General features: G+C 38.4%; 1 protein-coding gene across 2 annotated transcripts in view; it reads right to left on the reverse strand.

The window, feature by feature from the left end:
* Window positions 1-2,316: 2,316 nt before the first annotated feature.
* Window positions 2,317-22,826, reverse strand: part of far1 (fatty acyl CoA reductase 1) — a 66,373-nt gene continuing 45,863 nt past the window's right edge. For both annotated transcript variants that reach the window (XM_062042524.1, XM_062042523.1), the window contains exons 10-13: window positions 16,970-17,141; window positions 8,467-8,596; window positions 5,473-5,600; window positions 2,317-4,555 (exon numbers count right to left, since the gene is read on the reverse strand). In XM_062042524.1, the coding sequence (XP_061898508.1) occupies window positions 4,396-4,555; window positions 5,473-5,600; window positions 8,467-8,596; window positions 16,970-17,141 (590 nt within the window). In that variant the 3' untranslated portion in view covers window positions 2,317-4,395. The remainder of the gene's footprint in view (window positions 4,556-5,472; window positions 5,601-8,466; window positions 8,597-16,969; window positions 17,142-22,826) is intronic.

Here is a 22,826-nt window from a genome sequence, read left to right on the forward strand (position 1 = left end):
GGAAGAACCCACTTGGCAGTGCATGTAATAGACACTGGCCCTTAACTGCACTCAGAGAAATGCCGTTTCATGCGGCGAGAGGTAACCTTAGAGCAGGAGCAAATGGACAGGGCCCTGTAAAATACCGGGGAAGCTTGGAGAGGTTGTGTACCGTGTCCAGTTTCCCCCTCGGGGAGGGAAGTTGGCCCTCCGCAGGGACAGATTGGCTCTTTACCGGGGGCATCCTCCTTTTCCCCGCCTCGGATACACAGGTGACTTCTCCCTTGCCCGCCCAGCCCCCTCCCAGTTCCCTGCTTACGTCCCAAGAGGAACCGATTTCGCCACCACACTTGTCCCCCGCCCCCTCCAGCATCTTCCCCGGGACTGTTAGACCCTGCCCAGTTGTCCCAGCTTCGTTGACTTAAAGGTAACGGCCAAGGCGGCAGACAAGGCTGCTTGCAAGACTTTGTTTGCTGTCATTAGGCTAAAAAGAAAAAAAAGGTGTTTGTGAACCTACTGTGATGTAAAAGTTACACTGTTTACACTGATTTAATTTACATGCTACTGTGATGTTACCATGTTGTCGAGGGTGAGGACTTTTTGTAAGAGGGGGGTGGTGTAGCGGTTGGCTACGAGGATCTAGCCAATGGCTTTGGCTGGGGGGCGGGATTTTCGGGGAGGGACGGGAAGTGACATGTTATTGTGGGAAGAAATGCGTTTGAGTATTGTTGAGAATAGAGAAGAGACACAAATTGGTGCACGTTGTATGTTTGGGTTGCATCTTGTGCAATAAATACAAGACAAAAAGAGAAGTTGTGTGAGCCTACTTTCCTGCCGTGCCACACTGTTATGCTTTCCACCACACATGCGTAGAAGCTCCTAAGGATGAAGCTCTTTAGTCCAACACACCACAGCTTCCTGAGGAAGTAGAGACGCTGGTGTGCCATCTTGACAGACAGGAAGTGTCGTGGCTCAAGATGATTTCCCTGGATAGATGAACGCCAAGATACCTGAAGCTGGAGACCACTTCCAAAGTTTAAGCCACTGTACTTCATTCAAAAGTTAAACTTAAGTATGAAGTTTTAAATGTATGATAGAACCCTTTAATGCTTTTACCTTTAATGAACTATGAGACACTTTCAAAGTAGAAATTATGCTTTGGTTACTTGTGCTCTTTAACAAACCTCAACAATTTGTTGGCAGAATTCAAAAATCCCAACAAACCTGAAAACCCTCAACAAAAAATACAACAAGCATACATATTCAGAGTTATTTTATTTAATTGACCCAAAAATGCCAAAATTGTAACTTGAAATGTGAAGAACAGTCGACATTTTGTCGGTTACAGTATTTAAAGCACTGAAATGTGTTATTGTGGTAGATTATTGATTAGAAAGGAAAATCACAATTGTTACAAAAATACAAGCTCTAAGTTTGAAATGTAGCTAAATAGAACTATTCACATTTTGACAAACATGTAGGCACTAAACACTTCTTTAGAAAGTGTGGAAATAGCAGACCAATACATTATTTTTGGAATCCTTAACAGGACATTTACAGGACAGCATGTTAACAAGCGGGAAAATACAGTGGAACACGTTTAAATCGACATTCCTCGGACTGGCTTTAACATAAGCGATTGTCGACTGAACCAGAAACTATCCATCCATCCATTTTCTACCACTTGTCCCTCTCGGGGACGCGGGGGTTGCTGGAGCCTAGCCCAGCGGCACTCGGGCAGAAGGTGGAGTACACTATTGCTTGTTAATTTACTTGTGACTTTGTCCAGAGACATAAGTGACATCAAGGATTTGTTGACTTATTTTCCTGTGTTTGTGCAAAATTCAAATGGGTGCATAGGGATTTAAATCGATATGGTACTCAATTATACCAATTTTCAGTACTTATTGTGAGTGTTCATGTGTAAATACATGTAATATGGAAAATTACAACATTAAATAGGGACAGTCCGCTACGACTAATGTCTGTTTGCCCACCAAGTGCTTGAGTTTGTGCAGTCTGCAACCACACGTGATGTCACGTGCAACAAAGTTATCGAAATATGGTACCGTTCAGTTTTACTAGAATCACCACCGGGGGTTCTGACGGTATTTGGTTCTAATCCCTGTGAGTGTTTTTTGTTATTTGCAGAAAGGACGATAGAAGATATCTACCGCCAGAGAATCTTCCATATATATGTATACATACATACATACGTATACTTATATCTATGTATAGATATCAATTCATTTTCTACCACTTAAATATATATATATATATATATATATATATATATATATATATATATATATATATATATATATATATATATATATATATATATATATATATATACACATATATATATATACACACAACTACCGTTCAAAAGTTTGGGGTCACATTGAAATGTCCTTATTTTTGAAGAAAAAGCACTGTACTTTTCAATGAAGATAACTTTAAACTAGTCTTAACTTTAAAGAAATACACTCTATATATTGCTAATGTGGTAAATGACTATTCTAGCTGCAAATGTCTGGTTTTTGGTGCAATATCTACATAGGTGTATAGAGGCCCATTTCCAGCAACTATCACTCCAGTGTTCTAATGGTACAATGTGTTTGCTCATTGGCTCAGAAGGCTAATTGATGATTAGAAAACCCTTGTGCAATCATGTTCACACATCTGAAAACAGTTTACCTCGTTACAGAAGCTACAAAACTGACCTTCCTTTGAGCAGATTGAGTTTCTGGAGCATCACATTTGTGGGGTCAATTAAACGCTCAAAATGGCCAGAAAAAGAGAACTTTCATCTGAAACTCGACAGTCTATTATCGTTCTTAGAAATGAAGGCTATTCCACAAATTGTTTGGGTGACCCCAAACTTTTGAACGGTAGTGTGTGTATATATATACATACATACATATACATATATATATATATATATGTATATATATATATATGCATGCATATACAGTACAGGCCAAAGGTTTGGACACACCTTCTCATTTAATGTATTTTCTTTATTTTCATGACTATTTACATTGTAGATTGTCACTGAAGGCATCAAAACTATGAATGAACACATGTGGAGTTATGCATTTAACAAAAAAAAGGTGAAATAACTGAAAACATGTTTTATACTCTAGTTTCTTCAAAATAGCCACCCTTTGCACTGATTATTGCTTTGCACACTCTTGGCATTCTCTCAATGAGCTTCAAGAGGTAGTCACTTGAAATGGTTTTCACTTCACAGGTGTGCTGATTAGTGGAATTTCTTGCTTTATCAATGGGGTTGGGACCATCAGTAGTGTTGTGATTGAGAAGGTGTGTCCAAACTTTTGGCCTGTACATGTATACATACTGTATATATGTGCATATATATGTGTACGTATACATAAATATACATATATATGTATACATATGCACTTTAGTCCAAATTCAAAGTTTTGAAGGTAAGTGACAGTTTGTGTCGCCTCTCCTATCTTTCTTCCTTTGTTTTTATTGGTTTTCACATGACCACAAATCTGATGAAGTTCAACTAAGTCATTTAAAAAAAAAATTGACCCTTTCACGTTTTATGTCGACATAAGCCATGATCATGTATGTCGAGGGCCGCTGTTTTAGTACTAAGTAGAACATGGTGGACCAGGACTTGATGAGTTGGTCCACTTGTCGACTTAAACGGCCTCCGTTGTATTTGTGCTTTCAGCCGTGTCAGAGGACAAGGCAGACATTAACGAGGTAACAAACATGTTAGTGTTGTTAAGCAAACAGGATAAAGCATCAACTTGCAAGATTTCATGATGAACTACATGGATAATATCAAAAACATGGCGGCAAATGCATCACAAGCATGATTAATTTTTACCTTTCTTGGCACATACATTGAGAAAAGCAAACCAAACACACACACACACTCACACACATATATAATATGTATCTCATGTCACAATGACACACACTACTTATGAACTTATAAGATATGGCAATTTCAAAGTGTCCCAAATGAAGCAACATAAAGATTGATTAGCAAGTGATGCTGATGTAACTTAATAGTACCAATAAATATCTTAGGGAATGTTCTGGTTTATGTAAGGCAGGGGTGTCCAAAGTGCAGCCTGGGGGCCATTTTCAGGCCAAAAATTAAAGATTGTATTACTAATGAGATATAACACTAATTTTTGATTATGTTATAAATATTGGACTGCTTTTAGCATTTTTAATGTACAAAAAGTATCAAACTAGAAACATAAGAGGCTTGGCAGTTTGATTTCCAGTCTTGTCAATAATCTAATTGTATGACGTGACAGAAATATGAATATAAAAGTGGTAGATTAGAACATTAAGGCTGTGGATGCCAGGTGCTGGCGTTCATTGAGTAGTTTGGATGTTTCTCATTTGAACCAGTGCTTATTATCTCATGGTGGAAGAGGCTCTGAAGTAGGAGAGAAACTTGAAGCACAGGCTCACCACAAAGTACCAAATGTTTCGAGCCATCTGAGAGCGGGCGATGAAAACGCGCCAAATGAGCACTAGCAGGGTGGTGTTGAAAGTATAACGGATGTTCCTGAGCCTACAAAAGGAGAAAAATATTGATGTTTATTTGAAGAGTGCAGTTCAGTTCAGTTTCAGTTTATTTTGAACATGCATACAATACAATTACAATGTAATGCATCACATATTTCCTCTTGTTTCATTACAGCATGTCCGAAAAGGAGTACGATTAAGCAGAGTTTATTAAATCCTACCCCTATTCATATCATAGCAATTTTATCCCATGTTTTTGTTCTATGTTTATAACAAAACAATGAATAAATACATTAATACACAATAAGTAAGTAGACAAATAGTAAATACATAAATTAATATTAGACATACACACATATACACTAATTAAAGTTCTAATAAATAAATAAATAATTTATGGTTCACCCAAGAGATTAATGAAATTATTTATTTTTATGTATTTTGCTATTTTATATTGTATATATTTTACATGAGATCTCCTGTTCATTTTATCATCTACTATTATACCCAAAAATGTGTTTTCTTTTACTCTTTCACTATCTACTCCATCTATTTGTATTTGTGTTTGACTTTCTCTTTTACGGTTACCGAAAAGCATTATTTTTGTTTTACTGAGGTTCAAAGATAGTCTGTTTTTGTTAAGCTATCTTTTTAATTTGTTCATTTCTTCTGTTATTTGTAGTAACTTCTGTGTAAACAAAAAGTTGTGTCAACTGCAAAAAATACTACATTTAAGTCCTTTGTAACTTTACAAATGTTGTTTATGTAAATATTGAACAAATTTTGGTCCCCGTATGGATCCCTGGGGTACGTACGCCACACGATATATTCAGCTCTGTAGACATTTGTTATCCTATCTTAAAGTATTGTTTCCTGTTGTTTAAGTAGATTCCCAGTTCAAGAACAACCCTCTGATGCCAAGTGTCTCTGAAATGAGAGGACCAAAGGAGGGAACATGCTTACCTGTTGAGGTGCTTGCGTGCAGCAGGCAGACCTGACAGCTCTTCATTGAGTACGTACTTTTTGGTGCCCATGCAGTAACTTTCCATGTACTCTGCCCAGTGTAGCTGACGAACATCAAAATTAAACACCTGCAGCAGTGACATTAAGAAATATTAACAAAAAATATAGCCTTCTCAGATACTGCATGTACACATAGTGCATACATCTCAATATTATTGAAAAACATTGGAGAATGTGTTGAATTTTCCTGAAAAATTGACATGAAACATAATGAGTGAAATAAGTATTGTGACCACACAAACCATTTGTGTCCATGTAATACACAAATACCTCGATTTAGGCACGCCTCACTCTACAAGCTTTTTAATTTACGAACCCTGTTCAAGAACCATTTCAGTTCATAAATCAAGGTTCCACTGTAAATACTGTCCCTTTAAGAAAGTACTCCTAATCTCAGCTCAGGTGTATAAAATACACCGTTCAAACCTTTACATTACCATGGGAAAGACTAAAGAAATGTCAAAGATTGTAGACCAGCACAAGACTGGAATGAACTAAAAGTTTGACAATCAACCCAAGTTGTCAAACATGGCCGCCACACCCAACAATGAGTTACAAGAACAATGTGATGTGCACACATGAGGACAACATGGACATCTTTGTCATCAAGTGAATTGTACACTACTACAAGTACCACTATTACTACTACAAAGAACAACAAGTACACTACTGCACCTACAAGAAATTAGAAATACACAACAAATATTAAAACTACTGTACAACAAACTTCAAGTTTACTACTGCAAGTACTACAACTACAAGGAACTACAACAATTTCAAGAAACAACAATTACACTACTACACGTATTACAACTACAATAAAAATCCAATTTAAATTTGTATTACTACAGAAAACTACAATAAAATACTACTAGTACAAGAAATTACCATACACTATATTCTATATATATTCTAGGAATTTGTTGGGATTTTTTGCATATTGTGTCATTACATCTTTAAAAGAGATCAAACTGTTTCCATTGATGATATCTCCAAGACATCTGACTCCCTTATCATACCGTGTTGGAAAGTTCAATGGTTTCTTGTTAAGCAGAAAATCAGGATTATTCCAAATAGGTGTAAATTAATAGGGCGTGATCTGAGACCCAGTTATTTTCAAAAATTCCCACCAAGCTATTAAAGGTAGTGCGTACATTAATACTTTTAAAGCAGTTGTGTTTTTAAAGAATTTGGCCAATGCAGGGCAAGTTAGAAATTGGGATCTCCTGGCTGAGTGATTGTTCAATATTTAACCATAAATTATCTAATAAATTGGGATTTATCCATTTTAATATGTGATGTAGTTTATTTGCAAGGAAGTAATGGGAAAAATCTGGGAATTTTAGACCCCCATATTCCTTGGGTTTTGTCATGTTTTAAGGCTGATTCGTGCTGGTTTATTTTTCTAAAGAAACTGATTGATGTGTGAGTCTAGTGATTTAAACCAAATTTGAGAAGGTTTGGTGGAAATCATTGAAAAAAGATAATTAACCCTCGGTAAGACCATCATTTTCATGGTAGAAACCGTTCCGTTGGGCAGTGTCTTCCAACGTGCCAGATCATCCTCAATTGGTTTTAAGATCGGGTGATTCAGGTCTGTCAAGGTGGAAGAAATATTGATATCCAGGTATTTAATGTTCCCTATGGGCAGTGGAATCGATGAGGTGCTCTGAAAGTCAAAATTAAAAGTTAACACTAGATTTGGACCAGTTGATGGAATAATCTGAAATAGAACTGCCTTTATCAATGAGTGAGATTGTGTCTTGAAGAGAAGAATGTGGATTTTGTAGGAAAAGTAATACATCATCAGCATAAAGGCTTATTTTATTGCAGTATGGGTGTTTTTAATATTTGCATGCTGGCGAATCGCGGTTGCAAGAGGTTTAATAAATATAACAAACAGTGACGGAGAAAGTGGACAACCTTGCCTAGTGCCCCTCATAAAATGAAACCTTGGAGTAATTTGGCTGTTAGTTCTAACTGAGGCTGTAGGAAAACTATATAGAACCTTGATCCATGCTATAAATGAGTCTCCGAATCTAAATTTCTGTGGAGTACCTAGAGAAAATTCCAATTCACTCTATCAAACACTTTTTCAGCAGCTAATGAAGCAACATCGGTTTTTAGATTATGAATAACAGATAGTCTATCAGATTGAGTGAACGGCGAACATTGTTGGACGATTGTCTCCCTTGACAAAACCTGTTTGATCAGGATGTACTATATATGGAGGGACTTTTTCTAGTCTTTGAGCTAATACTTTGCAGGTAATTTTAAGATCAACATTAATCAGGGAGATTGGCCGGTCACTGGACGGAAGTGTGGGGTCATTATCAGGTTTTAGCAAGAGACTGATTATAGCAGAATTTATATTTGGAGGAAGGAAGGAGTTTTCTTTAATCTCTAAAGCCATGTTTGTAAATATTGGAGCAAGCAGCGACCAGAATGTTTTGTAGAACTCCACAGGAACCCATCAGGCCCTGGTGCTTTATTGTTTGGCATCATGAATTTCAGTTACTGAAATAGCGAGATCTAAATTTGATACCTGCCTTGTATTTAATTTAGGTAAGTCTGTATTATTATCTCAATATTTGAAAGAGATGGGTCAATCTGGGGTGTATATAAGGTTCTGTAAAAGTCTCTAAAGATAAGAGTTAATTTCCTCAGAAACGTGTGTAATGTTCCCAGCTGAATCCTTAATGGATGGTATAGAGCATTTTTATTTATTTAGTTTAGGTTAGTATTAGTAAATATTTGCTTGGTTTATTGTCATGCTCAAACTTTTCCAAGTGTAACCTCTACAGCAGACTAATTCATGTATACTACAAGTACAATAATCGACAGACCTCTGTACTGGCCATACAAATGTTCTGGTGATACATTTATAAAAAGGACTATTTAGAAAACAACATGGGATTAAATACACACTCTTACCTTCTTATCGTCGGAGCTCATGTTTCCCAATAACATGGTGACATTGTCGGTGTTCCACACCCAGGAGTGACTGGTGAAATATTCCAGCACCATCATGGCTTTGTGGAGTCGAGTGATCGTCTTCATCATCCTTGGATGGGCGAGAGGATGAAGTGAGGCAAGAGTGAGCGGATGTTTTTGTGGCACAAAGACAGAGGAGGTGGTTGGGGTGCAGCAGCCAAAAAAAGCGTGGTGAGTGGAGAACAAGTGAAAGTTTTCGTTTTGCTCTTAGATTGATGGCAATGATTGTAATGCTTAAATGAAATGATCATGGAAATATAAATCAAAAAGTAACATCTTGAAAAATCAAAGTGTTAAAAAAGAAATCATTTGTAAGGAAACCAGAACGATGTCCAAGCCTTCAAAGTGACCAACATCCAGGGCTGGCCCTTGCCATACACACTTTATGTGGTTGTTTAGGGCCACAACCATGAGGCAGGGCCACATGATGGTGTCGGTTACTTCAGTAGCTGTACCATGTTGATACATGGTTTTCGTGCTCTGCAGTTGTTTCCTTGTTCTACTTCAGTTCTTCTCAAATAAAGGGGCAGTGCGATGCCAGAAGGGGCGCATGTGACCTCGGGGAACATGCTTTTTTTTGTGTACCAGAATATGATCAAGTGTATGTAGCACTTGGCTTCACTGTAACATGGTGGGAGATGAGGAAAGGCTGGTGTGTTGTTTTCTTAAATTTGAATAAGCTTACAATGTTATGCAGAGTTAATGATATGTATAGTTAACAATGTTATAGACAAATTGTACTATTTATAGTCACAGTGGAGAGCTACCACCAATCCACAGTGTAGTCACACGAGGCCAATCGTATTGTGCCTGAGCCCACTTCACAATTAAAGTCATGCACATTTGGTTGATGGGAGCGCTCTGATCGATGCTTACGTTCGATGATCCTCCCCCTTTTTGGCCTGATTACATGCACACATCTGGTGATGCACCAAACAATACAGAAGCATCAACACATTATGAAAGACAAGGAGTGATACACTCGTCCCTCGTCATATTGCGCTTCAAAGCGTGCAGCTTAAAGGCCTACTGAAATGATTTTTTTTAATTTAAACGGGAATAGCAGATGTATTCTATGTGTCATACTTGATCATTTCGCGATATTGCCATATTTTTGCTGAAAGGATTTAGTAGAGAAAATCGACGATAAAGTTCGCAACTTTTGCTCGCTGATAAAAAAAAGCCTTGCCTGTACCGGAAGTAGCGTGACGTCACAGGAGCTAGTATTCCTCACAATTCCCCGTTGTTTACAATGGAGCGAGAGAGATTCGGACCGAGAAAGTGATGATTACCCCATTAATTTGAGCGAGGATGAAAGATTCGTAGATGAGCAACGTTACAGTGAACGACTTGAGAGGCAGTGATGGACGTATCTTTTTTCGCTCTGACCGTAACTTAGGTACAAGCTGGCTCATTGGATTCCACACTCTCCTTTTTATATTGTGGATCACGGATTTGTATTTTAAACCACCTCGGATACTATATCCTCTTGAAAATGAGAGTCGAGAACGCGAAATGGACATTCAGTGCCTTTTATCTCCACGACAATACATCGGCAAAATGCTTTAGCTACGAGCTAACGTGATAGCATCGTGCTTTAACTGCATATAGAAACAAAAAAAATAAACCTCTGACTGGAAGGATAGATAGAAAATCAACAATACTATTAAACCGTGGACATGTAAATACACGGTTAATGATTTCCAGGCTGGCGAAGGTTAACAATGCTGTGCTAACGACGCCATTGAAGCTAACTTAGCAACCAGACCTCACAGAACTATGTACTCTCTCCTTTTTCTATTGTGAATCACGGATTTGTATTTTAAACCACCTCGGATACTATATCCTCTTGAAAATGAGAGTCGAGCACGCGAAATGGACATTTAAAGTGACTTTTATCTCCAAGACAATACATCGGTGACACACTTAGCTACTGAGCTAGCGCGATAGCATCGTTCTCAAATGAAGATAGAAACAAAATAAATAAACCTCTGACTGGAAGGATAGATAGAAAATCAACAATACTATTAAACCGTGGACATGTAAATACACGGTTAATGATTTCCAGGCTGGCGAAGGTTAACAATGCTGTGCTAACGACGCCATTGAAGCTAACTTAGCAACCAGACCTCACAGAACTATGTACCCTCTCCTTTTTCTATTGTGAATCACGGATTTGTATTTTAAACCACCTCGGATACTATATCCTCTTGAAAATGAGAGTCGAGCACGCGAAATGGACATTTAAAGTGACTTATCTCCAAGACAATACATCGGTGACACACTTAGCTACTGAGCTAGCGCGTAGCATCGTTCTCAAATGAAGATAGAAACCCATCAACAGCCGTGCTCACCTGCATTCCAGCGATCAACGGCACGACAAAGGACTTCATCCGTGGGTTTGGCGGCAAGCATCGGCTAGGCGTAGTAAGTAGTACTTGTTGTGTTGCTGTAAGTATTGTAATGCCCCGCAGTTGAGAAGGAGTCACACAGACGAGGAAGCGCTGCTCAATCGCTTTATTAAAAAGCGGTAACTGGTTGTAGTTCAAAAAGTAACGCACACACATACACGAGCTGCTGTTAGCCAAAACTCACGCTCACACACACAAGTTCTCCGCCAACTCACTCGCGCATGCGCGTTCCCCAAACCCTTAAAGACAGTACACTAATGCAAATATCACAGATATTACAGTATTGTACTTAGCCGCTAAGACACCGATCGATCCCACCTACAACGTTTTTCTTTGCAGTCTCCATTGTTCATTAAACAAATTGCAAAAGATTCACCAACACAGATGTCCAGAATAATGTGGAATTTTGTTGAAGAAAACAAGAGGCTTTTCTATCGGGTCCGATGGGGTCCAACCACTTCCGTTGCTTTTGTGACGTCACGCGCATAAATCATATCCAAAGGAGTTTTTCAACCGGAAGTGTGGCGGGAATTTTAAAATTGCACTTTATAAGTTAACCCGGCCGTATTGGCATGTGTTGCAATGTTAAGATTTCATCATTGATATATAAACTATCAGACTACATTAATGGTAGTAGTGGGTTTCAGTAGGCCTTTAACTCTTATCACATATTTTTTGTTTAAACTAATTATTGATTTAAATTGAAGGGTTTTCAAGCATATAAATGGCTAGATTAACTAAAAATATCAACACTAAAGTATATTGGCCACTAAATGAGCTCAAACCAATCTGAGCACACTGTTCAAGACCGTACCACTGATTGGCTCAGCCTCAGGCAGTATTAATACTACTATATTGGATGAATTCACTCTCGCCTGGGGCGCTTAATAATCTAGAGTTGGCCCTGCATCACTACATGCACCCAATGAAACCGAGTCGTACACTGACTGTAAAGTGATCTCCCTTGCAGGTTCTTGATAGTAAAGAACACATTCATATCAATAAAATACAAAAACCCTGTATCATGTAAAAGTCAAACCCACAACACGCCTGCTCACCTGTGACTAAATGTATGTGTGTAACGACTATGTGCCATATATTTAATGCTCCTCTCACAAGTACAGCTGCCATCTTGCACAAATTAAATAATCAGAGCAACTGATCTAATTCACAAAGTCAGAAACAAATGCAGCAGAGTAGAAATGTGATGGGACAAATCAACATGTTGTAACGTGATTGATCAATGTTAAGGAGTACTTGAACCCAAGTCCATCACGGCAAAAATTAGCTTGTGTAAGTACATTTGTTCTGTTACGGGTCGCTGGAGCCTGTCCCAGCTAACTTAGGCATCAACTGACAGCAGTCAGTCACAAGCTGCACCATGGAACTTGATATTTCCTTATTTATTTGGATCATTTCCAACTAACATAGCTGAGAAGACTCAGAGTCCATCTGTCAGTTGTGATGAGGAACATGTGCCGGCCAACATGTGAAAAAGAATGTGTGATGAACGTGTGATGTTGAACATGTGACGCGGAACGTGTGATGAAAAATAAGTGATGAATAACATGTGATGAAGAATATGTGATGAACAACATGAACAACACAGAGGCAAAGGTAGTACAGTGGAACCTTGATTTATGAACCCCTCTATTTTGCAAACTTTTTGGTTTATGAACTATAAGATCCAGGACATTTCAGATTATCGTTGTTTTAGCTTGGTGATTAAGACAGTCGATTCATCACATCTTTGTAATGTTTGTTTGATATAAAATACTGAATAGAACTTTATATTGTGTTCAAAGTGTACAAACCTTGACTTAAATAGGCATTTTTGCCGAGGCTGCAACCCATTATTCATATTTACATTTCAGTTCAGTTCAGTTCAATTCAGTATATGTCGAACATGCATACAATACGATTACAAAGTAAATTTCCAGTTGTTTCATTACAGCACGTCCAAAAAGAAGTAGGAGGAAGCAGAGCTTATTAAATCCTACCTCTGTTCATATCATAGCAGTCTTATCCCATGTCTTTGTTCTCTATTTGTAACAGAACAGTGAATAAATAAATAATACATAAATAAAAATAGTAAGTAAGTAAACAACTATTAAATACATCAGTATTGTCTTTTTTTTAATGTTCGAGATATTTATGATAATTGTTCCTCTTTGTACTTTGTGAACACTTGTACCGGTAGTTTGGACAAACTCTTAAACTTAATCATATTAGTGCTTTGTTTGATTTCGTTGCGTAATCCATTCTATAATTTAATTCCATATACAGTTTTTATAAAGGTCTTAAGTGTTGTATGTGCATACAAAGGTTTTAAATTAGATTTTCCTCTAAGGTTATATTCCTCCTCTTTTGTTGAGAAGAATTGTTGTACATTCTTGGGTAGCAGGTTATAGTTTGCGTTGTACATCATTTTAGATGTTTGCAAATGCACCAAGTCATTAAATTTCAATATTTTTAATTAAATAAATAAAGGGTTTGTATGTTCTCTATATCCAACATTATGTATTATTCTAATTGATCTTTTTTGTAACCCGGTGAGAAAATTTGTAGTTGTTTCCCCATATTTCTACACAATAACTCAGATATGGTAACACTAGCGAGCAGTAGAAAATATGGAATGCTACTTCCGTCAACAACAGCAGCAGAGAGCACAATTTGTATTTGCTACCACCAACCATGGCAGATGTTTTCAAAACCAATGACAACTACTTCGGCGCAAAGCCTTATCTTTTTCAGCTTTAATATACGGTGGATGAGCTACATGTTTTAGAGCAGACCTGGGCATTCTGCGGCCTGCGGGCCGCATCCGGCCCTTTGTAAGTCCCTGTCCGGCCCGCGTGAGGCCAATCATAAATTACAAAATACATTTTAAAAAGTATCTATCTCGAGTGTGCAATACAACGGTGCTGCTTTTGTTTTGAAAAGCGTTATTTGTATTACTTCCGTGTGGACGTATGCTCGTGCGCGCAGCGGCAATCACAAATTACAAAATAAATGTAAAAAAACATCGATGTCGTGCGTGCAATACAACTGTGCTGCTTTTATTTTGAAAAGTGTTATTAATGGGCGTATGTCCTGTTAGTGAAGGCGCACAGCAACAAGTGATGCCCGGTTATCCCCGAGACGCTAAAAAGAGAAAAGTTGATGACGAATGGTGTGTTTTCAACAAGACATGGACTGCCAAGTATTTCTTTACAGAAATTAAAGGTAAAGCTGTGTGCTTAATTTATGGTACACAGGTTGCTGTGTTTAAAGAATATAGTGTAACGACCTGCTGAAGTTGATGTTGTGTTCTTGAGTTGCGGAAGGAGTGAGGATAGACGTGCGTGTGGAAGGAACGAGATAAGTTGAGCTGTGTTAGTATAGGTTGCTCAATAAAAGTTTAAAAAGAGCGTCAGACTTGGTGTGCACTTCTTTTGGACGCTACAATTGGTGTCAGAAGTAAATTTTGGACATACTGTCGCTGCTGGTGTGCTCAGCCTGCTATGTCATCGGGAGGTATGTGCCACGATGTTTCCTGGCGACTTTGTCAAGATGGAACGGGAGGGAAAGGACATTGAGTGGGGACTTATGGTGCCGGTAGCACTGCAGATGTCTGTGTGAATCCAGGACGTGAGGAGCTCGCCGCAAAGAGAGAGAGAGAGGCAGGAAGGACAGAGGCAGCGTTTACAGGTGCAGCGCACGCTGCTTGGCATGGAAGAATTCCGCCCTCAATGAAGACTCCCAGGTTTGATGGCAAGGCGAACTGGGAGGCATTTCATCCCACTTCTGACACCAATTGTAGCGTCCAGAAGAAGTGCACACCAAGTCTGATGCTCTTTTTAAACTTTTATTGAGCAACCTTTACTAACACAGCTCAACTTATCTCGTTCTTTCGACACGCACGTCTATCCTCACTCCTCATTTCCACAACAGCAACGCTTCCTCCTTCTTCGCCAATCACCGTACAGGCGTGCTACGTTCACAGCAAAGAGGATGCAGGGTAAAATGACAGAAATTTAAATTTTTGCATTGTAATATACATCAGGAAGTGTTGTGTAAGAAAGTGTTAAAAATAAAACCATCAAAACCCTTCTGCTTTTGTATAAAGATAAGTTAGGTTAAATGAAAATATTATTATTATTATTATTTATCTTACGGTATATCAAAAATAATTTGAGCAAAATTTAATTGAAATATTGTCAGTGTGGCCCTCCAGCAGTGCTCGGGTTGCTCATGCGGCCCCCGGTAAAAATTAATTGCCCACCCCTGTTTTAGAGGCTGAGCGGGCAAGAAGAGAGGGTGAAACATCTGATGAGCAGATGGGGACTGAGAGAGTCAAGACCGGCGTGACTTGGTCACGGTGTAAATGTAGTGCTTGGAGTCGCTATACTGACAGAAATCGAGTGCATAACCAAAATCAACTGAAAAAATAAAACGTCCCCGGCCAGCATTTTTTAGAGCGATTTAAAGGCAAAATTAATTGCTCCCATTAGCTGTATTGCTAGCCACCTAGAATGGGCAGATTATTACAAATTAGAATGCCAAAAATCCCAAACATACTGTATGTGTTTTTGTCTCTCATAAGGATTGTGGACGATAGGCAAAATTCCCCCAAAAAGTACAGTTCCCCTTTATTTAAACTCCTGTTGGCTTTTTTGAGTACATTTTTGTTGGCATTAAAATTGCAACATTATCAAGAGGTAGTTTGGCTGACTCCGCTGTCATTTTGCTGGAGTGATCGGCAAGTGCCGAAGTGAGTCAGCAACCGTGCGTGACGTCACGTGCAACTCAGGTACTCAAACATGGCACCGTTTGATTTTACGTGAATCGGTGCCTGGCAGGACCGGCGGGATTCGGTCGGTGCCAACAAAGTAGCGATATCGGTACCCATCCCTACATATAATTTTATATTAACTTTTCATAACTCAAATAACTCAAGGGCGATACAGCTGCAGCAGCGCCAGTAGCAAAATTATCTCTCGGTAGTGGCCTGATGCTTTGTTGGCATGTTTGGGATGTTTTTAAGAAAGATGTATACCGGTAAGTGAAATACATTAATCTCCATTACCTACATTGTTAGCCACCTCGTGCTAGCAGTTTTTCACTCTCTAGAACACATAGAAAAGGAAAACACATGGTCTTGTCTCACATATAGATTGTGGATAATAGGCAAATTACAAAAAAAGCACAGACTTACAAAAGTTATTGTGCTCATTAAGTGTTGGCAGAATGTTTTTTGTTCTGCTTTGGCTTCAGTTCAACACAAAGTGTACCAATAATGACATTGAGTGGGTTAAATTTGAAGCCTGCAACATATGAAAGGTAGAAATACCTGACAAATAACAAGCGGAGTACAGCTGACTACATATGTGAGGTGCGTTAAGTGAGAGCCCGGGTTGGGCCATGTGGACAAAGACAACTTTACTGAGGCTTTTGGCCCGAGAGCCCGAGATAGCAGTCATTTACCAGAGCTGGCTGGCAGTGTGTGGCTGACAGTTGTCCAGTACTTATTAGTACAAGGGTTGGAGCGCAGATTGACATTGGGCCTTCTGAAAGCCTGCTCTAAGGGATTGGTCTTTAAGATTGGGTTTATACAGTTTTCTGTAGGACAATAAAAGACAAACAAGGAGGAGACAGATAAACAGTATGTGATCCCTCCCCTATTGCTTATTAAGAGTGTCATGCCATGAACACTGCTAGCCTGTTAAAATCATCATGCCATAAATATTTTAAGACCAGGTGATTTCAAATAAAAAACAGATGGGATCCAGACACGTGAATGTAAATGTTTCAACAAATTAGCAGCTAAGCAAGGGGGTTAAAAAGCATGTCTGCCTGGGTTGGGTTTACTAAAGGCATCTTCAATTAAGCCTCTTTACTTAACTGATTCAGGCCAAACTGAGATGTTTTGAAAGCTCGACGAGAAAGCAATCATTGCAAGTAGCACAAGAAAAAGAATGCAGAAGCGACAGGAGTTAAGTAGCAGAGGAGGCGGCCGGTAAGCCCGGCACGGCGATGCTTTGCAAGGTTACCTGGGTTCTTGTCCAATGAGCCTGAGGTACACGTCGTACAGAAAAGCTGGAGCTTTGTGGCTCACAGCAATCCAGTACTGATTGATTAGGTGATTGGTCGTGAGATTAACATTGGGCCGACGGAATGCCTGTTCGAGAGGGTTCCTCTTGAAAGTAGATATTACATGGTATTCTAAAAAACAAAAAAACAATAATCAACAAGTTGTGTAAGATTTGTTGTTACCTTTTGAGTTTTATTCACATGTGACATACAAGATTTTAAAATTTCTACTTAAATCAATCAATTCACTGATAAACATGAGCAAAATGCCTCAATATTATTGAGGTAAATTAGGGTCAAAAGTTTTGCACTTGAAAACTTTAAGTTTGTCACAGGAAAATCAAGTCGTGATGTTGAATTTTGAAAAATACATCAGTGAATTTGAAATAAAATTAAATTTTAAAAAAATTCAGGTTGAACGTTATAATAGGCTTTTATTATCAACAAAATTAGGATTCACTCTTGTAATTCCTTTGAACAATTAATTTATTTACGTTTTTCACATTTATAGATATTGATATTTGAGCATCCGTTTTTTTCAGATTTAAACCTTTTTTCCAAAATCAGACTTCTGACCTAAATTTCGCGTTGGGCACAGTTCATCAACTGAGAGGGGTGTGGTGTCATGACAGACATCTTGGCAAAAAGAATAGGGGACACACCCTATCCTTTTTGCTGCCATGTTACCTTCAGGGAATATAGGAAAACCTTAATTCAACTTAACACTTTATGTAGGCTACACCACAGGTCCCTAACCACCAGAACCGCTGCCACAAGTATTTTATTGTAAAAATAATATGTTTTGCATATTTATGTAGTTTTGCTTCACTAAACGTTCACTTTTCCAATTTATTTAGCCGTCATTGAAAACACCAGAGTTGTGTGTGATGAGGCTATGTAAAACACTATTATAGGCAACTTTTGGCTTGTTTGGTAACATGTAGTTACGTATTTGTGTCTGCGAGAATCCCCCAGCTTCCCACAATAAACAAAAACAGTGCGCTAGATATGCTCCCCACACTGTGCTTCCTGGTTATCACATACAAGCGGGGAGACAGAGCGTGGGAATAAGTGACAACATTTTTGCTATCAACCTCAATCAGAGTAAACCAAAGGCTAATAATAACAAGGTAACGCTAAATGTGTTCATGTTGTCACCATTAAAATGGACCATAAGAAATCGTTTGACGCCCATGAATTAATTATTTACTGAAGGGACGACTTTCTGACTGGTGGACACTGGACATTATCCTGACTTTTTATGTAAAATTCGGTACACTTTGCGGCGTGTCGAAGTTGGTAGAGTGGCCGTGCCAGCAATCGGAGGGTTGCTGGTTACTGGGGTTCAATCCCCACCTTCTACCATCCTAGTCACGTCCGTTGTGTCCTTGGGCAAGACACATCACCCTTGCTCCTGATGGCTGCTGGTTAGCGCCTTGCATGGCAGCTCCCGCCATCAGCGTGTTAATGTGTGTGTGAATGGGTGAATGTGGAAATACTGTCAAAGCGCTTTGAGTACCTTGAAGGTAGAAAAGCGCTATACAAGTATAACTCATTTATCATTTATTTATTTTACAGCTTTTATTTTATTTACTTACACTTTAGAGAAAGAAATCAAACCTAATATTGGCATCAAAGTAGGAATATACTTTACGTCATCAACCGGATTTGTATAAACTACCTGAACTGTGAAATTCAGAGGAAAGGCAAAACTCACAGGTCTACAGGAGCCTAAAGTTGATGAACTTCTGGTAAAAAGGGCCTATTTTCAGTCCTCCACAATCTTTGTCTCCGTGGGTGTAGGCGGGACAGCGAGCTTACACACACAGCTGCAAGGACAGAGAGCCTCGCTCGAGGCAACTTGCTAGTGAGAAGCACTGGCAAGGTAACACAAATTTGGATAAAAATTATTAGGTTGTAAAGCCAAAAGTCTTGTGTGAGAATAATTTGGTTTCAAACGAGTAAGCACGAACAAGCAAATATGCCCAATTTGTTGGAAAAAACACCCAACCTAGTATTTCCAACTGGGGAAAATATTGCACTTTAAAGAAGAACTGCACTTTTGGGGGGGAATTTTGTGTTCACAATCCTTATGAGAGACAAGACGACAAAAAGGTTATTTTTTTCATTGTAACTTGTAATAATCGTTTCGTTCTAGGTGGCTAGCAATGCAGCTAATGGGAGCAATCCATTCTGCCCTTAAATCACTTTGAAAATGCATCATTTAAAAACTACCAACAATACCAATACCAATACCAACAATACAAAAACACGGAGGGTGCCCAGGACAGCGGAGAAGATTCCCAAGAGGTTTATTAGGGGCGGTATAGCTCGGTTGGTAGAGTGGCCGTGCCAGCAACTTGAGGGTTCCAGGTTCGATCCCCGCTTCCGCCATCCTAGTCACTGCCGTTGTGTCCTTGGGCAAGACACTTTACCCACCTGCTCCCGGTGCCACCCACACTGGTTTAAATGTAACATAGATATTGGGTTTCACTATGTAAAGCGCTTTGAGTCACTAGAGAAAAAGCGCTATATAAATATAATTCACTTCACTTTACTTAGGTCTTCAAAAAGTTATGCAATTTGTTATTCTTATAGCCAGACCTGTGTGTTTATTTCCGTACCTAACGGTTTCGACTACAACTGTTGCTTTCCTCAGAGGTGGTCACGGTACGGTCACAAACACACAGGTCTGGCTATAAGAATAATTAATTGCAGCGGAGAAGATTATCGGCTGCCCTCTGCCCTCCCTATAGGACATTGTTCGATCTCGCTGCCTCGGCAGAGCTGTTTGTACTTGTATTTAGGTATTTATTTTTAACATTTTATTTATTGTTTATATTGTATTTCAACTGCACCTAACTAACACAGTAGCCACCTTTATTGTTGTCATACTCTCATGCTTGATGCCAATAAAGTGTTCTATATTCTATTATTCTAGTTAGAGGCAAATTCAAATGGCGAAAATGTTGCTGATTAGCCAACATGTGCGGGAAGTTGCAGGCATTGAACAAAGTTGCGAGGCTGTAAATAATTTGCTGCAATTAGTTAAATTTGAATGAATTAGCGCGATCGCGATTTCTGGAGGGACTGAAACATACATTCACAAAGGAGAAGTGGGTCTTTGTTCAATAGTAAATAAACACTATATGGATGATTTTTTTTTTTTAATTAATTTGGAGATTGTATTGCTGTGAACCTTGACTTTTGACCAACACTCAGCATACAAATCCTACTTTTCCATCAAATCACTTTTATTGTTAGCAATTACCATGGAATCTGTGGGAAGTTTTTGGGAATTCTTCGAACATCGATTAACACATGCATACAGCAAACATTCGTATGACCCTTTCCAAACAATATAAATTACAAATTCTAAGATATACAATTTCTGTAGCTCATTTTAAGTATGCATATATTTTAGTATTATAATGAGTTATTTAGCTTAGCTATTGCAGTTTCTTAAAAGGGAACTGCACTTTTTTTTTAGAATTTTGCCTGTAATTCACAATCCTTATGTAAGACAAGAACACATATGTTTTTCTTTATTTCTTGCATTCTAAATAGTAAATAAATGCAATCAAAAGTCAGCTTACAACGGAGCCTATGGGAGTCACTCTATTCTGCCGATAAAGCTCTTAAAAAAACATCCAAAGAACTCCATTAAGATTTTATATACATGCTGTAAATATATGTAATGTAGTAATGGGCACATTTATAATAACATGTAACATTTACATATTTTGCTCATTTAAAGCATACGTGGCACATTCATTTCAAAAACTCATCACAACGTTCACTTTTTTTCTTCAACATCATCACTGATTACTACTCACTGCAGACTTGATTACAGCCAACAAACATAATAAAACATCACTTACTGTACAATGTCTGCTTTTACTGGGCTGCCAACTGATACAATCTTGTTACATTCATATTTAGATGAAGAATGACTCATAATTCTCACGAAGAGAAGGGCGGTGGAACCAAGCGTCTTTTCATGTCTTTCTCGCCTTACCTGGGTCTAAATAGGCTGTCAAAGTGTACCAACTTGTCCCATTATATCCTCATCCTACTAATATCAAGGTGAGAGGCATGATGTATAATCTAGAAGAAACTTTTACGAGCACCGAGGCGAGGAAGCAGCTCACCAGCCGACGATATCAACATAGCCACACAAGCTAGTGATCACAGCGCTGCTTTAAAAAGTGTGACTGTGTTAGCGCTTATAATAACAATACCCCTAATACTTGGTTAATATTCAAGTCACAATATGTAAATTGAGTATTGTTGGCGGTTTGTGGATGGTAATTTATTGGGGTTTATGGGCGGATTAGAGGACCACCCATTGTTTCCATTATAAGCAGACTTTTATTTACGTTTATTTATGAGTTAAAATACATTAAAAAAATAAAAAAAACATCCGTTCTTGTCTTTCATAATGATTGTGAACGATGGGCAAAATTCCAAAAAAAAGTGCAGTTCCCCTTAAAAGAAAAATAGCCCTTTTTGGGAATATTGCCCATCATCCAGAATCCCTATATGAGACAAAAATATACGTCTTTCCCTTTTTTGTGAGTTCTAAATAGTAAAAATCTGTCAGTTTGAGGCGGCTAACAAGGCAGGTAATGGGGATACAATCTATTCCGCCTATAGAACATTCTAAAAGCCATCAAAAAACCTCTGACACAGTTTTATAAACATGCTGTAAATACGTACAGTATGTAATATGGTAACAAACACATTCATGATATCATGTAATATTTAAGGTATTTTGGTCATTTCAAGCAATACCGTAACTTATTTCCTGGGCGCATTGATTTCAGAGAGCAATTAACGCTACTTCTGTCAACAACATAGAGAACACTTCGTGTGTTTGCTACCACTAATGGAGGATATCGTGACAATGATATCATGAAGCATTATTTCATTAGTTTCAAATAAAAACATAAAACAGTGACTGCTCTCCCTGTGATGCCTGCTGATGGGATGTTTTAACTTTCAGCACTGGTGAGCTGCAAAATTTAGAATAATCCTCAATCCCCAAATAAAAAATGCTTCCTAGCGATGTTGCGATTGTCTTATGTTACGTTCCATTTGTTGAGAGCCATATAGTACCAAACTGGTAGCGTGTGAATTTCCCTAGTCGACCAACTTCTCATCTTGGTGCCCAACCTTCTACTATACAGATGCAAAGAATGATTTATAATCCAGAATTACCTACTACAAACTGAAAGACAATAAAGCAGCAGCAGGAGCAGCTCAAGCTCCTCTATTTTATGGCAGCTCAAGCTAGCTTCTAGCTAGTAGCTTACTACCTAGTAGTCGGAGGAGCAGTGTAGTATAAGCAAGGCGATGTCACTATGCCAGAAAAGCAGTTCCTCTGTGTTAACTCTTACAATAACAATGTCGCTATAGCTTGTTTAATATGCAGGTCACAGCATGTACTGTAAATGATAGAAATTAGAGAAATTAGATGAAATAAGTGTATTCTTGTCTCACATAGTGATTGCATGTGACGGCCAAAACAAATAAAGTGCAGCTTTCATTAAATAAACAATTCTGATTCTGAGGTAGGCAAGATTTAATCTTTCTTCAACAATGACTAACTAAAGAAAAAGCAAAACGGGAACTACACGAATAACATGCAAAATAGTTTCCCAATCAAGAACTAGAACCCCCTGGTTTACGCAGGCTGTTTAGTAGGGGTGTCCAAAAATGTTTTCCCAATTAATCGTGATTCGTATTTGTAACGATTCTTAATCGATTAAAAAAAATAAAAAATCGATTTACAAAAAATACGCTTGCATGTTCTCC

The sequence above is a fragment of the Entelurus aequoreus genome, linkage group LG03, assembly GCF_033978785.1.
Source record: "Entelurus aequoreus isolate RoL-2023_Sb linkage group LG03, RoL_Eaeq_v1.1, whole genome shotgun sequence".
NCBI lineage: Eukaryota > Metazoa > Chordata > Actinopteri > Syngnathiformes > Syngnathidae > Entelurus > Entelurus aequoreus.